The sequence below is a fragment of the Orycteropus afer genome, unplaced genomic scaffold, assembly GCF_000298275.1.
Source record: "Orycteropus afer afer isolate SDZICR_OR568_19922 unplaced genomic scaffold, OryAfe1.0 scaffold00466, whole genome shotgun sequence".
Classification (NCBI taxonomy): domain Eukaryota; kingdom Metazoa; phylum Chordata; class Mammalia; order Tubulidentata; family Orycteropodidae; genus Orycteropus; species Orycteropus afer.
Genome location: NW_006922053.1, coordinates 1,108,610 through 1,129,219, shown reverse-complemented (window position 1 = coordinate 1,129,219; position 20,610 = coordinate 1,108,610). Strand labels below are relative to the sequence as shown.

At 61.3% G+C, this 20,610-nt stretch overlaps 1 protein-coding gene across 1 annotated transcript; it reads right to left on the bottom strand.

Annotated features, from left to right (window-relative positions):
• Positions 1–1,161: 1,161 nt before the first annotated feature.
• Positions 1,162–19,828, bottom strand: STK11 (serine/threonine kinase 11). The gene is made up of 9 exons (XM_042782780.1): positions 19,539–19,828; positions 12,153–12,234; positions 11,590–11,687; positions 10,998–11,130; positions 10,470–10,606; positions 10,193–10,320; positions 5,130–5,187; positions 4,527–4,723; positions 1,162–1,364 (listed from the first exon to the last, which is right to left on the bottom strand). The coding sequence occupies exons 1-9, from the start codon at positions 19,826–19,828 to the stop codon at positions 1,162–1,164; spliced, it is 1,326 nt and encodes a 441-aa protein (XP_042638714.1).
• Between the last annotated feature and the right edge of the window lie 782 nt (positions 19,829–20,610).

Below are 20,610 nucleotides of genomic sequence, written 5' to 3'. Positions count from 1 at the left end.
TGTTTGAACATATCACTGGCTGTGGGTGGCTCTAACGAATAGCAGTAAAAACAAAATGGGTGGGGCGGGGACACCAGCAGTCTAAACGTAAAGTGCATCGCGATGGCTTCGCCTATGGCCAACACCTCTGGCCCGGGCCCTGTCCCTTCTCCCCTCGCCTGGGGAGGACCGCGAAAGTCAACAGGAAGTCGTGTCCGATGGCGAGGTGCTGTGCGCAGATGGTCCAGGGGGTCGCTAGTCCCTGGTCCCTGCTGTCCCCCTGCCCTGGCCCTCCAGGACATGCCTGACTCCCCAAGAAGTGGCCAAAGTGGAGGGTATGCTGGCATCCTTCCCAGGCAGGCAGCAGGCCAGGAGTTGGTGGCAAGACTGAGGAGGGCCAGGGGCCCTCGAAGATAGGCTGTGGAAGGGAGGACAAAAAATGGGTTGCTTCTGGGCTAGCGAGCAGCGGCCCTTGCTAGCTGGCTCTGCCTCCCTGGAGACAGGTGACCTTACAGGCCTGGCCTGCCCATATGGGAGCCACGTCACCCCAGTCCCCGGCCCTGTGCAGTGGGCAGGCGTCCAGAGGGGTGGGCAAAGGTGGCATTCACCGCCCGGAGTGAAGGCAGCTTGGGCCCCACTTAGAGACAAGGACAGGTGCTGGGCACAGGCTGAAAAGCAGTGCTTTGGGCACCTGTGCATGTGTGTGAGCAGACACACGGAGCCCAGTAGGTGGTGCAGGCAGACCAGCCCCCAGCCCACGCCCCGAGTAGGTGACAGGACTCAGCACCCCAAGGCCTGAGGAGCCTCCGGTGGACCCTGGCAGGCAGCAGAGCCATCCCTGCTGGCCCTGGTCCTCTGGCCCTGTGCCTAGGCTGCCAGGCTGAGCCCCAAGGAACCTGTCCTGGGAATAGCTTGGGATGTGCTAGGGGAGGAAGCTCCACTGTCCCCCGGGGGCTCCTGCAGGACAGCGTTGGAGCGGCTGAGCTGGGCGTGGGGGATACAGGGGACCCCTCCACAGCATGGCCCACTTGGGGTTGCAGACAGCCTGGGTGGCTGCACCCTGCAGAACGTGACCTCTCGGCCCCCTGCTCCAACCTCTGCTGTCATCAGCACCGGCTGTGGGGTCGTGAGGGACGAGGCTGTGGGCTGGGCTGGGACGCTGCCCACCTGCAGGGGGTGTCCTCACTGCTGCTTGCAGGCTGACAGCCGGCGGATCTTGCTGCTGGCGGAGCAGGCCCGGCGGGCAGGATTGGAGGCGGCGCTGGCACGGCGTTCGGCTTTTGACTTGGGGCCTGGCTGGGCCACTTCGGTGCCATTCATGCACACGGCCTTAGGCAGGCCCCGGCTCTGTCCGTTCTGACCTGCCTCCTCCTCTGGAACCTGTCCTGGGAAGGAGACAGCGAGGGGCGTGAGCATGAGCAGGGGCTGGGCCAACTGCAGCCCCTGGGGATGCAGCGACCTGTCCAGGCCGGGGGCATCCATGCCTCCACCACACTGACAGGCCCCAGCCCCCGTGAATGCCACCTCCCTACCACACTGGAAACACCCCACCATCTGGGGGTCCTGGCCTGAGCAGAGACAGAGGGCATCCAGGAGAGCTGGAGCCGCATGCCCCCATCACACTGTCCACGGCACCTTCCCCTAGCCCTCCGTGAGGGCCGCCCGCCCCCCCCCCCAGAGGTGCAGGACAGGGTCCCCAGGCTCCAGCTCTTGCCTGTACGGCTGTGGCTCACAGGCCCTGTGGACGCAGGCCACGGCTCTCCTGTGAGGGGACTGACAGGGGCAGCAGGTAGTTACTAGGTGGAAGGAAACCACAGCCACTTGCCTGTAGGGGACCCATGCCCAGTGCCACCAGTCTAGGGCAGGGGGCACAAGAAAGGCACGCAGGGAGCAGAGCCACTTCCTTCCCCCGTGCTGAGGCCGGCTCAGTTATTGACAGCCATTGGCAGTGCTGGAAACAGGCCAGGCACCCACGAAGCTGCCAGAGGACCTACAAGTCCACATTGCACACGTGGGAGCCCCCGGAGCAGAGCAGCCTTGGCCTGGAAGCAGGGACGAGCCTGACTCAGCCCATGCTGACACGAGCTGCGGCTGGCAACCCCCTTCTGCACAGGAAGTTGATGGTTATGAAAGGACACCTTGGTAACGGGGTGCCAGGCTTTATTTTTAGGCCTGGGTGTCTGTCCCTCATGGCTCGCACACGTGGGAACCGTGCAGGGTGCACGCACAGGGCAGTGCGTGGGGCAAGGGCGGCTCTGCGAAGCCCTGGAGGAGTTCGTCCTCGGAGGACCCACATGGCCCCACGCGGCCCCCGATGCCTCCAGTCGTGGCCCTCCTGACCCGCTGCCCCTCACAGTGACTTGCACCCCATCGTGCTATCCCCACAGTGCCACTTGTCGCACCCACCCCCACGGGGGGCCTGGCAAGGGGGCAGGTCCAGGCCCAAACACTCAGCCTAAGTCAAGGGTTTCTTCAGGCTCTGAGATGTGTCCCCTGGCCATCCACCGGGAGCCCCAGGAGGCCTGCTCCTCAGAAGGGCAGCTGTCTCCATGCCCTGGCCACCCTCCAGGGGGCCACCAGAAGCCTGAGGCACAGTGAGGCCAGCAGGTCCAAGCAGTGAGCCAAACCAGTTCTGGCTGCCCAGCTCTGCCTCCTCCGTTTGTGTGTGGGGAGCAGCTTGAGGCCGGTCCCACTATCTGAGGGGTCATCTGCCACGGGCACGGGAGGCCCACAGGTCACACCAAGGCCACTTCTCACAAAAGGAGCCTCAAGTCCAGAGCAACTGTGCTGACTGGGGCCTCGGGGGCAACGTGGTCAGTGTTCCCTCTGGGGAAGTCTTAGGAGACTGACCCTGCCTTGCTCAGCCTCATGGGGACCATGGGAACCCAAGCGAATGTGTGGAGACCACCCAGTCCATCCACAAGACGTGGACACAAAAGCCATTCCTGGCACCTCAGGGCTCGAGCACGTGGACCATCTCCAAAGGGGCACAGGGTTTAGGGTCAGATCCACGAACAGCCAAGACATGAGGCAGCAGAGAAAGAGACACATTGGCACAGGCTGGGGTGTGGGGAGAACGCACCAGGGCTGCTTCGCTGGGGGGCTGCCCCCACTCCTGACAGCTTGTGCCATGCCCAAGGAAAGGGAGCCAGCTGCTCTGAGCATTGGGGCCACCTGGGAGTAGTGAGGGCCCCCAAGTGCACACCGGGCAGAGCGGTGCAGAAGCCCCTGCCTGGACTGATGCCTGCGAGACACCCTCAGGCTCAGAGCCCAAACATTGAACCCAGTCGGGTACTGTCGTAGGGCTGGACCGCACCCCGAGGTGCCTCCCGCGACACACGGGGCACCGCAAGTCGCAGGCAACCCCACAGCAGCTGCCTCGGCTTTCCCTCTCGGGTCTGATTCCCTCAAGCCTGTAGCACCCCCTTTCCCAGGGCCAGAGCTGAGTGTGCACCCACGCCTGCTGGGCTAAGTGCCCAGTTTCTGAACTGAGGTGAAGGGCGGGCTCCCCACAGGCAGGCTAGGCTCTGAGACGCCTCCAGTATCCACAGCCCTCAACTGGCCACAAGAGGCCTCTGCCCTTCTGCTGCCGTGGCGTCTGCAGCCCCAGGTCCAAACCCACCTGCTCCTTCCAGGCTGTCAGCACACAGCACGTTTTCCCTTTAAAGAGCCTCCCTGGACCAACAGGAGGGAAGCAGCGGTGTAAGTGGGGGTCGGGTGGGACGTGTTAACCCAGACACGCAGCAATGGCGGTAGGAACAGCAGGGCAAAAGCTTTTATGACACTCAGCCTGAGACACAGCCCCCCCACAGAGCAAAACCTCAACACTTCCGGGCTGGGGGTTGCCATGTCCCGCCCCTCAGGGGACACTGCCTCGGGGCTGGACCCAGGGCAGGCACTTCCTGCCTGGCAGGATGCGGGGCCGTGGGTGGGCAGTGGTGGCCACTACACCACGGCCCTGAGTGTATCCTCGGGAACTAGGCTCTGCCTGTGTCCTCTCCCGAAAGGCAGGAACCCTCGCTGTGCTGCGAGCCCGTCTCCTCGCTAAGCCCTGCCTCAGCCTCCGCCTCATCACCTGGGGAAGAAGGTGGGAGGGTGTCAGGGTGGCCAGAGTGGGGGTCCCCTGGGACCCTGAGACTCCCGCTCACTGGCCCACTGCACCCTGGAGGCTTTCCCCGTCCCCCTGCAGCTAAGGGTCTGCAAGGGAATGGCCCAGGGTGCCACCTGAGGCTGCCCAAGGGCACAGGGCTTGCTAAGCACCACCAACCATCAGGGCTCCACACAGGCCACTGGCCAAGGTAGGGAAGCTTTAGAGGAGGCTTCCTCAGGGGAGGGCCCTTAGGGGACAGGTCATCAGAGAGGGTCCTGGGTGGAGACACATGTGGAGAGGGTAGGAGTGTGGTCGGGCACGGTGGGGAGGGCAGATGCCAGGAAGCTGTCTAGGGAGGGACACAGTGTGGAGCTGGGAGGACAGCGTGGAGGGGACGCAGGGAGGAGGGCATAGCAGAGCCAGCCTGTCGGCGCCCCCAGCCCGGGCCAGGCCTCACCGGGTACTGTGAAGTCCTGAGTGTAGATGATGTCGTCCTCGATGTCAAAGAGGCCCTCGTCCTCAGCATCGCCGGCACAGCCGTGCAAGTCCTCGAGGTAGGGCACCACTGTCATGCTACGCCACCGGTCCTTGGTGTCTGGGCTGGGGGGGATGGGCACCAGCCCCTCAGTGGGCGGGTGCTTCTTCCGGAACCAACTGTGGGGGAGGAGCACGGTCAGGCCAGGTAGCATGCAGCCTGGGCCACCGCCACAGGGATGGGAGCAGGGACAGCTCAGGCCAGGCACGCCAGCTCCATACAGGGCACAGTGAGTGCAGGCCACGCAGCAGCCTGCGACCATGGAGCCCTGGGGGACAGCCTGGCAGACAGGGACTGTGGGAAGGCAGGCTGCCTGAGAGCCGCCAGGGCCATGCAGGCCAGGCAGGCCCCATGGCCACACCTGAGCCAGCAGTGGAGCCGGCTCGGGGGCCTGGAACGGGACCCCCAGCCGGCAGCAGAGCTAGCACTTTCCAGGAGCCTACCACCTGGGGCCTCTTCAGCTCCTGGGCTGAGCACCAGGCCCACGTGCCCGCTACCCCCCCCCCCCCCCCGTTTCCCGCTCACCTGTGCTGCCGGATCTGCTGGATGGACAGCCTCTGGGCCGGCTCGTACTCCAGCATCCCTGAGGAGAGATGCTGCAGGTCACACACGGCACTCAGACCCCAAGCCCCACTGTGGCTGCCTGTCCACCGATCCGTCTGTCCATCCGTCTGCCCAGGCCATGAAGAGCTCACAGGTGCTGGGCTGTGGCTGCAGGACAGGCACACACCTGCCCTCTCGCGAGAGTCCACTGCCTGCCCGGTGGGGCCAAGGTCACGCACACCCTTTCCTGAGCCCCCTTCGTGGGAAAGACTGTGTGTCGGCTGAACACACTCCCACAGCCCGAGAGGGATGCTGGGCACTGAAGCCATGAGGTCAGCTGCCATGGGGGGTTCAGAGCAGACTGAAGACACGGAGGGAACACGCGAAGCGGGAGTCACACATGCTGTAAACGTGGAGCACCTGACCCACGGCCTTCAGACACAGAGACAGAACCAGGAGGACACCACCGACGGGCAGGACCGCTGCGTAACTCATCAACACAACTAGCAGGCTCCACCCACAGCACAGAGAGCAGGACACCGGGCTGAAAGGAGCTCTTCCCCAAGTTGCACATTTACAGGCAATGACCACAGGTCAGCTCACAAAGCAAGGCGGGTGACTCCACTGCGGGGAATTGCAGTCAGTGTCTTGAGACAAAGTGTGTGTGAGCTGCGGTGTGGAAACTTTCAGCCAAATCACAATAAATGGTTTTAAAAACACAATTAAAAAGCATGTCGATACGTTATGGAAAATGTAATAGAACTGCACAATTTGTGTAGAAATCATCAACTGGAAATCTAATAGCCTGTGCAAACTTTCACCAAAAACACAATAAATTATTTTTAAATAATTAAAATTTTAAAAATGTAAGCCAGCGCATTTCCCAGACTAAAATCATTCTGTCTCCCTCAAAGCAAGTAATCCTGGAACAGAACAAACAGTAACCTTTCAAATTCCCATGTGTGTGAACTTAAAGGTGTCTAAATAACTCGTGAGTATTAGAAGGTAAAAACAAAAATGAGAAAATCGAGTCAACAGACTCATAACAAACACTATGCATGGATCGGGATTTGTGAGTGAGGGGAAAGCAAGACTCAGAGAAGCCATCATAGTCCTAAAACAGAAAGCTGCAAGTTACTGCTCCGCACCTGTAAACGAGAGCGGGAGGTGGCGCCAAGGGTCCCCGTGGCTGCCTGCTCCTGAAGGGCTGCCTGCTGTGGTCCACCCAGCGGCACCTGAGAATAAGGGCCAGTCGCCCACGGGCAGGCCCAGGTGCTGAACGAGACCCTGGAACTGATGGTCAGTGTGAACAGGGGCAGAGGATGCTTCCTTAGCCGGACTTCAAGTGCAAGAAGAGGCTCAAAGCCTTTTCAAAGACGTAAAAGCTGTATGCACAGCAAACAACATCAACGGTGATGAAGCATTTGTTGCGTGTAGGGGGGTTCAATCATTTCAAAGAGAAGGAAAATTTCCATAACATTCAAGGGCAACGGGAGCTGTAAGCTGGACGTTTGTGACCTGGGGACTCCCTAACAATCAGCCACTGAAACACCATGGAGCCAGCTCTGTTCTGACCTGTATGAGGTCATGACTCAGGGTCAACTTGATGGCAACTAGCTGTTTGTTTTGTGTATAACTTAGGAAAGTGGGAAAAGAACAGCCACACAGAACAAAACACAGTAGAAAGAAGAATATAAAATAAAAACGAGCAAACAGAAAACCAACCAGGAGGTTGAAGCCAAAGGTTACTCTTCGAATAGACAGACAAAACTGAGAAATTCTGGTGAAACTGAACTAGTAAACAAGGAGGACTGCAAACCTGTGACAGACCCACACCTGCAACGCAGACCCACACCTGCGACACAGACCCGTCTGTGATGGGCAGGGGCCGTTAGGAGAAACCCTGCCATGTTCGTGAGAAACATAGCTGTGGGGACCAAGTTTATGCCATGCTTTTCAAAGTGACACACAATGGACAAATCCTAGAAAAACGCTCCCTTTACCCAGAGGCGCCTTGGCGGACAGGCCTGGTGATGCGCTCCCTCCAGGCCGCAGGAGCCCTGGGAGCAGCTCTGCCTCGCACACACGGGGCCCTCGTGAGATTGCATCGACCGGATGGTGACAAGAACAATCAGCGCTCGACGGCTGAGAAGAGAGAAGCCCTGGGCGGACTGCACAGGCCCACAGCCGGCCACAAAGAGAAGTCGCGACCCAGAGGACGTCACCAGCGAGTTTACAACAAGCTGGAAGAAGCCCCTGGACCCAAGGGTTGCCTCCCAGCTGTGTGGGAGCCCCGCAGTCCTGGGTACAGAGCCCCCAGTGGTGCACACGGGTCCAAGGCTCGGCTGAGAACTGAATGACTGGAGGTGCCCTAACACCAAGGCCTGCCAACAGGCTTCCAAGCAGTCAGTCACTGCTGACCCCACAAAGCATACGTAGGGTCGCCGTGAGTCACCGTCGACTGGATGGCAACTGGCATCGTACCCGCGCACCCGTCCGTCACAGACCTGAGTACCTGTGCTCCGTCAGGACAGGACAGCCAGGAGTTGACAGGCATGCAAAGCCTACACGGATGCAAAAATGCTGCAGAAAACACATGCTCTACAGTCACGTGACTCCCACGTGCTGGGACTGCAAAAAAGGTGTATGGAACCCTAACAAGGGGATGGGTCAGCTCTGCCATCCCTGTGCACTCAAGATGACCAATCCCAGAAGCCGGAAGGGGACCACACTATCATCAAGAAAAGGCAGAAGACAAGCACGCTTTTCAAAGCAAGGGTCTCTATGTAGAGAGCCTCCCAGGTGCTAGGGCACAGAAAGGTGTAACGCCGGCCATGGGCCAAGACAGTCAGGTGCAGCAGCCACAGAGAAACCACAGAGGCAGAGCCAGGAGACAGGCGCAAGGCGACAGAGCAGGCTCCCCAGCCGACGCGTCAGCTATAGAGGGGGTGCAGGTCCTTGGAGTGAGAGCGCTGAGGGCCTGTGGGTAGGCTGCTTCCTGCCAGAGTGGGGTGCCCACAACACTTGTCTGTGGAGCTAGCAAGCTTTCTGGCACCGGCCTGAGCAGGGCAGGACCAAGGATGAGAGCCGGGAGGGAGCGTGCCTGCAGGCTGAGCAGCTGTCCCGAGAGAAGAGCTGTCTCCTGAGTCGCTCCTGTTACTTCCCAGTTGATCCTGATCCTGAACTGTAGCCTATTACCTCCCTTACGAACCCCACCACCCTGAGCATGCCCTGTGAGCTCTGTGCTGCCCCCGCAGTGGGTCAGGGAGCCCAGTGGTCACAGAGCTGGGGGCGGGACAGCTGCCGCCAAGCTGGTAATGATGCTGGGGAGCAGAGCCACGACTTCTCTGCCGTGTAAGCATGCGCTCCGAGCTGAGTGATCCTGTCCTCGACTCAGACGAGGTGGTCTGAGGCCGTGCCATTTTCACAGCTCTGCTCCGAGACTGGCCATTCTGGCGACAGCCCAGCCACCACGGCCACGGCCCAAAGCACCCTCGGCAGCAGGCGCTTCACACCCCATGGTATTGCCCGACACCACTGTGGAGAGGGCAGCAGCCCCCACCTCGGCCTCCCCATCGGGGCAGCCTGGGGGCATGGAGCATCCAGCCCAAAGCGGCCAGGTCAGTGGGGAGGACAAGGCAGTCCCCAGGCCGTGAGAACTGTGCATGACACTGTGAATCCCACAGTCTTGAGAGGCTGTGGTGGAGCCAGAAGGCAGGATCACACAGAGGCTGAGCTGGGCTCCCCGTGAGCAGAGGAGCATAGCTCTGCCCAGGACCATGCAGGCCTCAGGCTGAGCCCAGGGGACCCCTGCCCACACCCTGCAGACACAGATCACCTCACACTGCTACCACCAGAGGCGCTGTGTCCAGGTCTACTTCATATTAATGAACTCAGAAAACGAGACGTGTTCTCGACACGGTCACCAGTTACCTCTGATTATGGCTGTGACAGCTGGCCCCCAAGTACGCCTCTGGCAGACAATCCTAACATCACAAGATCAAGAGCTTTCAATGGGGGCATGGCATGTACAGAGACGGGAGTGTGAGCGACACACTTGGCGGACAGGTGGAGGAGCACAGGCGAGACAACGGGGCAGGAGGGCCTGCTGACGTTCAGATGACGTTCGGAGGCCCTGAGCAAGTCTTCCTGCTCATGTGCAGCGCTGGGGAGAGCAGGGGTCCTGGCCACACGCTGCACGGGGCATGGCGGACCTGGGCACCCAGCAAACCCAGAACTGAGCAGGCACAAGCAGGCCTGTGGCTCTGAGCACTGAACCCGAAGGGCATGACCTGCCATTCCTGGCTGGTGACTGCTGTCCCTTGTGACACCAACAGCTGGGGTGAAGGCCCTGTGAGTGGATGCCAGCCACCCTGTGGGTGGAGAGCGTCCCATTTAGGGCCCCAGACCCCCAAGGGATGTGGTGGATCACTGTGATGACCACGAACACCCAGGGGAAGACGTGCCTGAGCAGACAATAGCACCACCTGCTGGGCCACTTACGAAACACAGCCAGGGGAGGCGCAGCTGCCCTGTGGCCACCTCCAGAGACCCAGCAAGGCACAGTAACGAGGGTGGGTGGGGGTGGCTCCAAAACCCGCTGCAGGGCACACTCTCCCCAGGCTCGAATGAGGGGCTACAGGAAGTGGTGAAAGCAGGAGTGCAAGGGTCCGTGCGGGTGGGTGGGAGCCAGATCCTGTCCAGGCTCCTTCCTGGCACTGCCCAGGTCCACCCGCCACCCCAGGATCCCCCGACCCTTGCACAGTATGGGAGCAGACTCCACCTGCTGATAGCTTTGCTGAGGTCCCTGCAGCCCCTCAAGCCAGGCTGAGGAAGGAGTGAGGGGCTCTGCATGTGGGACCCAGCGCTTCTTGGGCCCCTGGCCCTGGGGGAAGACAGATGCAGCGGGGCCTCAGACTGTCCTGAATACCCAGGGCCAACCCCGTCCCCTCGTCCTGTGGCAGGCACTGCCCCACACACCCCGACCCGCCAGGCCTGTCCTGGCCCCCGCGGGGAGGTGAGGCTGTGGGCGGAGGGCCACCCACCTCTCAGCAGGTCGGCCAGAGGCGGGCCGCAGTCACTCGGGATCGTGTAGTCGCCCTTGCCGATGTTCTCAAATAACTTGTAGATATTATCCCCTTCGAAAGGGTACAGGCCTGTTGTGATGTTGTAGCTGTGCACAGAGGACGAGATGGTCAACAATGAGTATGCATGGGGCACAGGCTGGGGCCCGGATGAGGCCCTGGGTAAGAGCAGAACCCAGGGTGCGACGTGGAGGGCTGCGGGGGGTGGGGCTGCAGTCTAGCGGCCCTGAGTACTTACAGCGTGACCCCCGCCGACCAGATGTCCACCTTGAAGCCAGAGAAGGTGTCCAGGCCATTGGCGATCTCAGGAGGCTGGAAGGCTGGTGAGCCCTGGCTGGTGCGGCACGTGTCGTCCTCAGCAAACGGGTGCAGGGCCTGGGGAGGGGGGCAGTGACCCAGTGAGTGCACCAGGTAGGCCCCTTATACCACACAGGCCCCATACTTCTTTGCTCTGTGCAGGGCCCACGTCTCCCGCCCCGCACAGTGTTCCACACCTCCATGCCCCACGGTCCCTGCCCTGCACAGGGCCTTACACCCTGTGCCCAGTATCCCCTGACATACCCAGGACGCCACATCCCGGTGCCCTTTGGCCCCCACACCCTCATGACCTATGGCTTCTGCCCCATGCAGGGCCCCACCCCATGTCCCGCATCCCCTGCCCTACACGGGACCCCACCCCCCTGACCCCGTGCAGGCCCTGCCCCGTGTCCCACAGCCTGTCCCGCGCAGGGCCCCACACCCCGCGCTCTACCCTGCGCAGCCCCACCTCGGCCACGCCCAGGTCGGAGATCTTGAGCGTGCCGCTGGTGGTGAGCAGCAGGTTCCCAGGCTTGATGTCCTTGTGCACGATGCCCTGGCTGTGCAGGTATTCCAGCCCATCAATGAGCTGGCAGAAGTACCTGTTGGGAGGCAGGCACTGGCCTAGGGCTCCCGGGGCCCAGCTCCACCCCAGCTCAAGGCAGGCTGTGAAGGTGGGCTGGACCCACCAGGCCCGGGCCAGCTTCTGGTTGCAGCGGGAGGCTCAGCTGAGTGGTGGGTGGCACAGGCTCCAACAGGGCATCTTGAGGGCCCAAGGACCCAGAGGTTACCTAACCCCAACAGCTTCGAAGGGGGCAGAGGTGCTAGAGGGTAGATGAGGGAGCCCACAGGTCCCCACAGCCCACAGATGCAGGGCCCATGCACAGCTCCCAAAGAATATGAGGTGTAAAACACACGAGCCTCCCTTTCAGTGACAATCAGCTGTCTGAACACAAGACTCCCTGGACCAGCCCCTCAGGCCTGGATGTGTGGCTGCCAGGGACAACGCTCCCACCAGTGCAAGGCCAGGCTAGGGAAGTACAGCCAAGCCACCAACTCACCCATGGGCCTGGCACACGGGGAACCTCTTCTCGGGCACACTGTCCAGCATCTCCTGCATGCCGCACACGCAGTACTCCATCACCATATACGTGCACACGTCAAGGGGACCACGACAGTTTGTACCAGCTGGGCCAAGGCCAGCACAGGGCAGGGAACAGGGGGCACCCTGAGGAGCGGGATCTGACCCAAATCCACGCCGCAGATCAGTGACCAGCCACCCCAGGCACATGTATGTCTTGCTTCACCTCACCACACAGTCCAGGGCCTCCACACACGCACGCATGCACACGTGCACACACACACACATGCACGTCTATCTCCTGCTTCTCCTCACCACACAGACCCGGGCCTCCACATGAGCATGCACACACACATGCACACGTGCTCACACACATGCATGTGTATCTCCTGCTTTTTCAGTGCACAGCCCAGGGCCCTTCCATGCACACATATGCACACACATGCTCACGTGCATCTTCTGCGTCTCCTGTTGCACAGCCCGTGCCCTCCACAGACGCGCACACACGTGCATGCGTGCACACACGCATGTGCAAGGATATATCTTCTGCTTCTCCTCATTGCACAGCACGTCCACCAGCTGGATGACGTTTCGGTGCCGCAGCCGCCGCAGAAGCTGGATCTCCCTACAGGGATGGGGCAGGCGTCAGCACTGCCACAGGTAGACCCAGGGGCCACACATCTGCCGAGGCTCAGCTCACCAGCCCCCTGGCTCAAACCCCCAGCCCTGCTCCCAGCTGACTCAAAGAATCCACTCAGCTCCGCTCAGAGACACAGCTGCCCGTTCAGCCACCTGGAGCCTTCGTCCACGTGGGTACGGCCACCACAGCTGGGCCACCCAGCGTGCCCGATGCCCCCCAGACCCAGGTTCCTGTCTTTCCATAGCCCAGGCTCTGAGAAAGTCCGCCCCTTCCAGGACGCTCTCCTCACTGCCCCCAACCTCTGTACATTACTCCCGTGTTCCCAGGGCCTGCTCCAGGCCATCACAGGGCTGCAAGAGTGCGCTCTAAGGCCAGTCCCCAGGACGAGGGTGACGGAGGAGCAACGGGAGGGACCTGAGAGACACAGGGAAAGCCAGTTGGGCAGGGGGAGGAGGATGAAGGGAAGGCTGTAGAGGCAGGCTGGACTGAGAACATGGCCCACCCCAGAAAGACCCCGACACAGAGCTGCCCACGGTCCGCAGGCTTACCCCTGTAGCCCCACCCTCTCTCGCTAGGTTGGGTTGCCTTCTATTCTCCTGGGTAAACACATGTCCGGAGCTCCGACTCCCGGCAGGGCCTGGCATGGCTATTTATGGCACTGGCCTGGAGCCTGGCACTCACAGCCCGGCGGGCAGGCAGCAGGGTTGCCCAAGGGGCCGGCTGGACTAACCCAATTCACCATCTGTGTGAGTGATATACCGCACCCACCCAGCACCCATGCATGCCCAGCCCCGGCTGGTGCCATCCCATCAGACAAGGTCACTGAAACAGTCTGTTGGGGTCTCCTGGGGGACAGAGGTGCTCCGAGTTCACCCCATGCTGCCCCCTCCCAGCAGAACTGCCATGGCCTCTAAGTATCCCTCAGCCAGCAAGCTCGAGCCAGCCCCGAGGAGCCACTGCAGAGCCGGTGCTGGGCCCAGGGGTGGAGGGGATCCCCGGCAGGCTCTTCAGCACCCGCACACTGAGCTCTGGCCAGCTACGTGGCACCTCCCACAGCCGGCTGGCTATCCAGCCCTGCACTGTGCACGGCCAGCCCCCAGGCCCTGAGGAGGAGGAAGGGGAGGAAGGCAGCACTTGGGGGTGCAGCCTCCCCTCAGCAAGCACTGTGCGCCCCGTGACGCCCATCCTGGTTCCCCAGGACTTCCAGCTCAGAGCCCAACATCAGACGGCAACAGTCCAGGGCGTCTGACCTGCTCGAGGAGAAGCCCCCACCCCTGGCGGCGCAGCCAGCCCCCCAAGCCCCTCCTGGGCCCCCACACCTGTCCATGAAGCTGCTAACTGGGGTCCAAGTGAGTCCCACCTGACGCAGGGCCAAGGGCCAAGGTCAGCCTGCAGGGTCAGTATGGCACCTGTCAACCACGAAAGCAGGGCACCCCAGGTACATTTCAAACCTCTGCCAACCTCGAACACCATCACACATTGTTGTTGTTATGTACCATGGAGTCGGACCCGACTCAAAGCGACCCCTCCTTGGATTTCTGAGGCAGTGTGTCTATGGAAATAGATTGCCCAACCATCCTTCCGAGGAGTGGCTGATGGGTTTGAACCGCCAGCCTTCTGGTTAGTAGTCAGCTACCTTAGGCACTATGCCACCAGAGCTCCCCACCACCACACGGTGGATTCAAAACCCCTGTGACCGTGAACAACACACAGTAGATTCAAAACCCCCACAACCGTGAACAACAGCACACAAGAGGTTCAAAATCTCCATGACTGTGAGCATCACCACACAGTGGGTTGGTTCAAAACCCCACGACCATCAGCAATAACACACAGTAGATTCACAACCCCCATGACCGCAAACACCATACAGCAGATTCAAATCCCTGTGACGGCGAACGACACTGCACAGCAGGGTCAAGCCCTTGTGACTGCAAATAAGACCGAACAGCGGATTCAGGCCCCCAGCCGACCACAAACAAGACCACACAGTGGATTTAAAGCCCGACTACCACAAACAAGACTGCATCAAAACCAGATTCAGCACCAGAGTACAGGGCAGAGGACCCAGTGTGGCAAAGCCGGGAGGGAACCCTGTGATCAGTCAGCACCCCAGGCCATGACTGGCAGGAATGTGGCCCGGGTGACACCAACATCCTCACACGTTGTGGGTCTGCTCTCCTTCACCCCGCCTCCAAGAAGGACCCATCACTAAACGTCCACTCTCTCCGCAAGACCACAGCACTGGGGAATTCCACCCAAACGCCACCAGTGGTGCCCGCCCTCCAGTCCCTTGCTCCAGTCAGGACAACTGCGGCAAACCCCAAGGGCCGAGGCTTGTCCGTGCGCTCACAGCACGAGCCCCGGCACCCCACATCCGCACACCGAGTACGCTGGCAAAGCCATGACGAGCTGGAAACAGAAATCACACACACCCAACAGTGGGGACAGGGAGCCCTGGTGGTGCAGTGCCTAAGGCATTTGACTGCTAACCAGAAGGTCGGCGGTTCAAACCCACCAGCCACTCCATGGAAGGAAGATGAGGCAATCTACTTCCATGAAGCTTACCGCCTCAAAAAGCCAGTGGGGGCTGCTGTGAGTTGGAGTCAAGTCAGTGGCAGGGAGTTTGGTTTTTTGGAAAGGTGGGGATGAGGACAGGAGGTCTGCAAGCTAGAGCTGGGTGTGCAGGGTGTCCTGGCCGGGGGAGGAGGTGCACAGGGGCACAAGTCCCAAGTCATGCAGCTCCAGGGATTTGGCACCACGTCCTGCTTTCAGAGCCTCTCATCTCTGGCCGGGGGAAGAGGACGAGAGCTGCGAACTATGTGGAGGAGAGGAGACATTGCCAGGAGCGCTTCTGAAAGGGGCAGTGGCACGGCCGCCCACGGCTCCATCCAGTGAGTGCGGCCCAGGGCAGAGGGGCCAGCTGCCCATTTGGTGACGGACCTGAGGCGGCTCTGCAGTGTGAACCGGGCCATTTACATCGATCAGGCTACACACGGTCAGAGAGCAGCCGGCTGCCGGGGATGCCAGGGAGAGGGAGCAGGGCCTGGGCTGTAGGCCACCCCACCTGACCACACTGCCCTCTGCCATGGAGGAGCTGCCCCCAGGGCAGTCAGGGAGCCACCCTGCTCGGACTTGGAGCCTAGCATGGCCTCCTGGCCCTCGTCTCTGCTAGGGTTTCTGTGGAACACGGAGAGGCAGTCCCAAGAGGGAATGCATTAATAGTCCAGTTCAACACCGAACCTGTGCACAGGCGTCCCCAGCGACCGTGTACACAAGCCAGAAGAGTGGTGACAACTCGGGTCCACCAAGAGCTGATGGACAACTCCAATGGAGCCCATCCGGACCATGGTATCACTCAGCCCTGAAGATGAACAAAGTGTGGCCACACGCTACAACATGGATGAACCTCAACAACATGGTACTCAGTAAGAGAACCAGACCCAAGAGGCCACAGAGCGTCAGAGCCCACTTCTGTGAAATGTCTGGGACAGGCAGAGCCACAGAGACAGAGTGGGTTAGGAGATGGTGGGGCAGGGGCGGGGGAGTCACTGCTCAGGGCATGGGGTTTCTGTAAGAGGATGGAAGAAAGTCTTGGACTTGACAGTGGTGCTAACCACGCCACACTTCACTGTGACCATACCGACGCAGGTCAAGTGTGGCCTGTGTGAGCTGTGTCTCCCACAAGCTGGTAAAGAACGTGGAGATCCAGCCCGGCAGGGGGTGGACGCAGCAGACAGCAGCTGGGATGGGGTTCCCCAGGACAAGCGAGAGTCCTGCGCCCAGCGCAGCGTCTCTGAGGCCCATCCGCTTGCCTGGGGCATCGTGACACCATCAGCTGCAACCCCAGCTGCCCTGCCTGACTGTGACAGACCCAACCTCGGTCCTCGCTGGTCTCCACCAGGTGAAGAGCTGAGGCTCGGGTTCATGCTCATAAGGGGGCCAGAGCCAGGACCATCACCCCAGCTCCTGACTTGAGGGCCGCTGACTCTCATGCCTAAGCTGGAAGGGGCCCTGACGGCCCAGGCAGTCCCAGTGAGGCAAGCCCCTCGTAAACACCAGCAGCCACAAGCATCCTCTCTCCTGCCGTCTCTCTGCAAGACAGACGTGGACTCACAACACTGGTCCCGATGGGACCAGGGCTGGGGGCCGGGGGCTGGGGCTGGATCTCAGGTCAGGGAGGCGGCCTGCACTCTCCTCTCAGGGGGTGACCGACAACGGCTGGTCCTGACCCTGAAGAGGGTATGACCTGGCACACAGTCGTTCCCATTGGCCCAGGGGAGCAGAGGACACTGGCAGCAGACCCCAAGACGGCACAGGAGGCTGCTTGTTGGACACCCAGCCTATCTAAGCATTTGTGCGCACACCACAGCCTGCTTCAGACACAGCTTGCCCAGTGGACTTGAGAGGGTCCTCGTGGAAAGCTTCACATTTCATTACAAAGCGCCTGGACCCTTCAGCAAAACCCAGGAAGAGACTCGGGGGCAACATGGCAGGGTGCCTCAGTGCTAGGGTCACAGGGCATGGCCTTTCCCTAAACTTCTCGAGACCTCCCACTGGTACAACAAAACACGTTGCTTTTTAATGGCGGGGACAGACTCCACAAGACTCCAGCCAAGGAAGACTGAAGTGGGATGAGTGACTCCAGGCCTGGGCTGGGACCCTTGCCCACTCTAGGCCCCCCTGGCAAAGGTCCCGACGTCACTGCAGTTGGAGAAGCTTGCACTCTGAACTGACAGGCGGGACTCCGGAGGCCTGTCTGGAAGGCCTGTCTGCTTCATGAGAAGAAAGCATCGCGCGAGTTTATTAAGCTTCTTTTGGACAAAGGGGCCTTTCTTCCCGCAGGCTGGCGGAGAGGCTGCCAGGAAGCCCGAGTCCAGGCTTGGAACAGACGCCCTTCTCCACGCGACCTCAGGATGCTCTGCTCGTCCAGGCAGGTGCTGCGGCCACAGGGATGAGGGAGGTGGCACGGAGGGTCTAAGCTCACAGCCAACCTCGGCTCCCCAGGCCATACTCTGCAGGCAAGACCAGAGTCCTCGGGGGCGGAACTCCCTGAGGGGGATCCCGGAGGTGGGCCCCTTCCACGCCAAGTCCTCCAGCTGGAAGCCAGGCGCAGCTCTGAGCTGGTCCTGGAGGCTGAGGACAGGATTCCACCAATCACTGCACCGTCCTGGGCTGCAGCTCCTCCTCCAGTGAGGATGGCCCCTCATAGCCAACAACGCCCAGTGGGGGCCAGGATGCAGCCTCCTGCCCGTCAGCACCATGGCTCCATTCAGGCCGGGTGGGAATCTGCTGGTCCTTCAGGAAACCAGGTGGCTCAGACTGTACATGGTCCAGGTTCTCCAGACCCCAGGGTCCTGTGACCAAGCAGGTAGTGGCCACTGGCATCTTCCCTGAGCACAGCAAGTTTCTGGAACCTCCTCTGTCCTGACAGTGGGTGTGGGTGATGAACTCGTCAGCACGCGCCTGGTGCATCCTGAATGGCACCTCCACTCAAGTGAACTGTCCCCAGCCACGGCTCCCAGGCATATGACCTCACGCGGGGCCTGCCTGTGGCTGCAGCAGGACACCCGCGATACCCTTGGCACTGGGGGTTTTTGCCCAAAGGGTCTCACTGGCCGCATCACCAGGGCTTGCATGCTGAGAGGTGGGTTTCAGGAGCAGCACAGTGGGTTGCACTCACCCCCACAGCCCCTCAGCCTTCCCACCACATGAGGCACAGGATCACGACAGGGGCCTGATGAGGGACTAAGATCAGCAGGGTGTGTGTGGGGGGTAGGGGTGACACTGAGTCCCTCTTGGAAGCTGCCAATTAGATGGTGACACCCTAACAGAGCTGAGACCAAGGGTACACAAGGGATGTGAACACTCAGGATGCAGCCAGCACTACTCCTGACAATACAAGACAGCCCAGGGCAAGTCCCTGATGCTCCCACCATCATCAGCCAAAGGGGTTGCAGACTCCTCCCAGGTGTCTGGGAGGTTGAACCCACACACACAGGAGCCAGTACCTGTGTTGGATTCCTGCCTCCTAGTTAAAGACACAGGGGTGGCCATAAGCAGACTGCAGGTAGGGCACAGCAGACCCCACATGCTGTCCCCACCCCTAGCCCAAAGGGCTCCAAGGTGGTGGTCCTGAATAACCCAGCAGAGCTCCTCTCACAGATGAGGGAAGAAACACGGGGAGCGACTGCAGCCAGGACGCATGCCACGCCTCCCACCAGGGTCATCACTTCACAGGCCATGACTCTGAAAGGCTGCCCCAAACCCTTCCTGGCTGGTCACGTGAAACCCGGGCTGTACAGACAGTCAACGTGCACTGCCATTCAGCGAAAGGGTGGAGGTTCAAGTACTTCCAAACAATCACCCGTGAGAATCCTAGGCAGAGCGGTTCCACTCTGCACACTTGAGGTGGCCACAAGCAAAGGGTTTGGTTTTGACTCCGGGAGAGGTAACTCTGGAAGTTTCGTTAGCTACGGACTCCCCAGCCAGCTCTCCCCAAAGCAAGCCCAGTCAGGCGCAAACCTCTTCCCACCTCCAACAAGTCAGAAAAGCCTGGGGACGTTCCCAGGAGCAGGTGCGGGCGGAAGGGGGCGGAGTCCCGGCGCCTCATCTGCCAGCACCTGATAGCAGAGGGGCGGGGGCGTGGCCGGGGCGCGGCCACTCCGCTGTCCAGCCCCGGGCTGGGAGGCGGGGCTGAGCAGGGCTGTGCCCTCCGCGGTTCCATTCCCGGTGCCAAATCGGGGCCTGTCAGGGACTCCGGGTCACGGCCCCGCCCCGAGCCGCTGGGCAGGGCCCGGTCCCCTCCTGCTGCCCGATAAGCTGGTGCAAACAGCTCTTTTTGGCAGCGACAAGGCTTCCCTCTTACAGGGTAAACACACCGCATTCCGCCAGGCCAGCGGGTTCCGGAGGAGGGAGCCCCGCAGCTGGTGCTGACTTCCAGGCGCTCTCAGCAGAGCGCAAACCAACACGGACACACACACATACACACCCCGGCGGGTGGCCCGACACGAGCGGAAGTGTGCGGGTCTCCAGTAACACCGTCCCTAGCTGGAGGATTTAAGGGGAGGAAGGAAGGGAAGGAGGGAGGGCAGAAGGCAGAAAAAAAGGAAGTTAGGGACATGAAGGTAAAGCAGCGCGAGAAAGACAGGCAGAAAAAAAGGAAGGGACTAATGAAAGGAGAAAGGGCGGAAGGCAGGTGGAGACGGAAAGAGGGAGGCAGGAAGAAGGGAGGTGAGGTGGACGCAGGGAGGGAGGCAGGGAGAAGCCCAGTGCCCCGCTGCACTTACTTCTTGACGTTGGCCTCCCCGTTGGGGATCCGCCGAAGCTTTTTCTTCTTAAGGATCTTGACGGCCCGTCGGCACAGCGTCTCCGAGTCCAGCACCTCCTTCACCTTGCCATACGAGCCCTCCCCCAGCAGGTCCCCCATCAGGTACTTGCCAATGAGTTTGGCGCGCTTGCGGCGCGGCTGGTAGATGACCTCGGTGGAGTCGATGCGGTGGATGAAGGTGTCCATGCCCACGGACATCAACTCGCCCTCCGTGAACATGCCCAGCTGCTGGGGGTCCACCACATCCATGCTGCACCAGGGCCGAGTCCGGCGCCCAGCCCTTCGTCCTCTCACCCCTCAAAGTCAACACAAAGCAACAACGAAAACACCCTTCTTGGAAAACAAACGTCTGTAGGAAACCCAAGCCCGTGCGGCCTGGGGCGGGGAGGTGGGGTGCGCCCGGGCCTGGCGGCCAGGAGCGGCTCGTCCTCGGGGCCCTGGGAGGCCGGCTGGGCTGTCTGAAGTGCTAGGTCATCCTCTGGGACTTTAGACCCTCGAACAAACACGCAGCCGGCGCGGGGAAGTCTGTTCCGGGGCTTCCATTACCGAGGTCCCATGCTGGGTGGCGGGGGTCCGCGCCGGGGGCGGCCCCGGGACCCCGCACCCGACTCCTGGAAGACAAACTTTCTGGAAGCTGACGGGGCGCCTGGCAGCTTCTCTCGCCGACTCGCTGCGTCCGGGGCTCCGTCCAGGAACAAGTTCACAGCCGGAGATGCTTATCTGCCCCTCTCGGGGGACATGTAACGCTTAGACGCGGGGTCGGGGAGCTGGGGGCTCCCGGGGCGCCCTCCTGCCGCGAGAAACAACTTCGCTCAGAGCCGGCCGCTCCCGGGGCGCCCTCGAGGGCGCCGGGAAAGGCTGAGCAAGCGGGCGCGTTCAGGGATCCTCCAAGCCGGCCTGGGACACCCCAAAGTGGACGCCCGGGCGCAGCAGGCGCCCCCTCCCCCTAAACGGCAGTACGAGCGCGCTCCCCGCCCCGAGCTCCCTCAGCGAGCGGCCCGCGGGACTACTGAGCGGCCGCGGGACTCCAG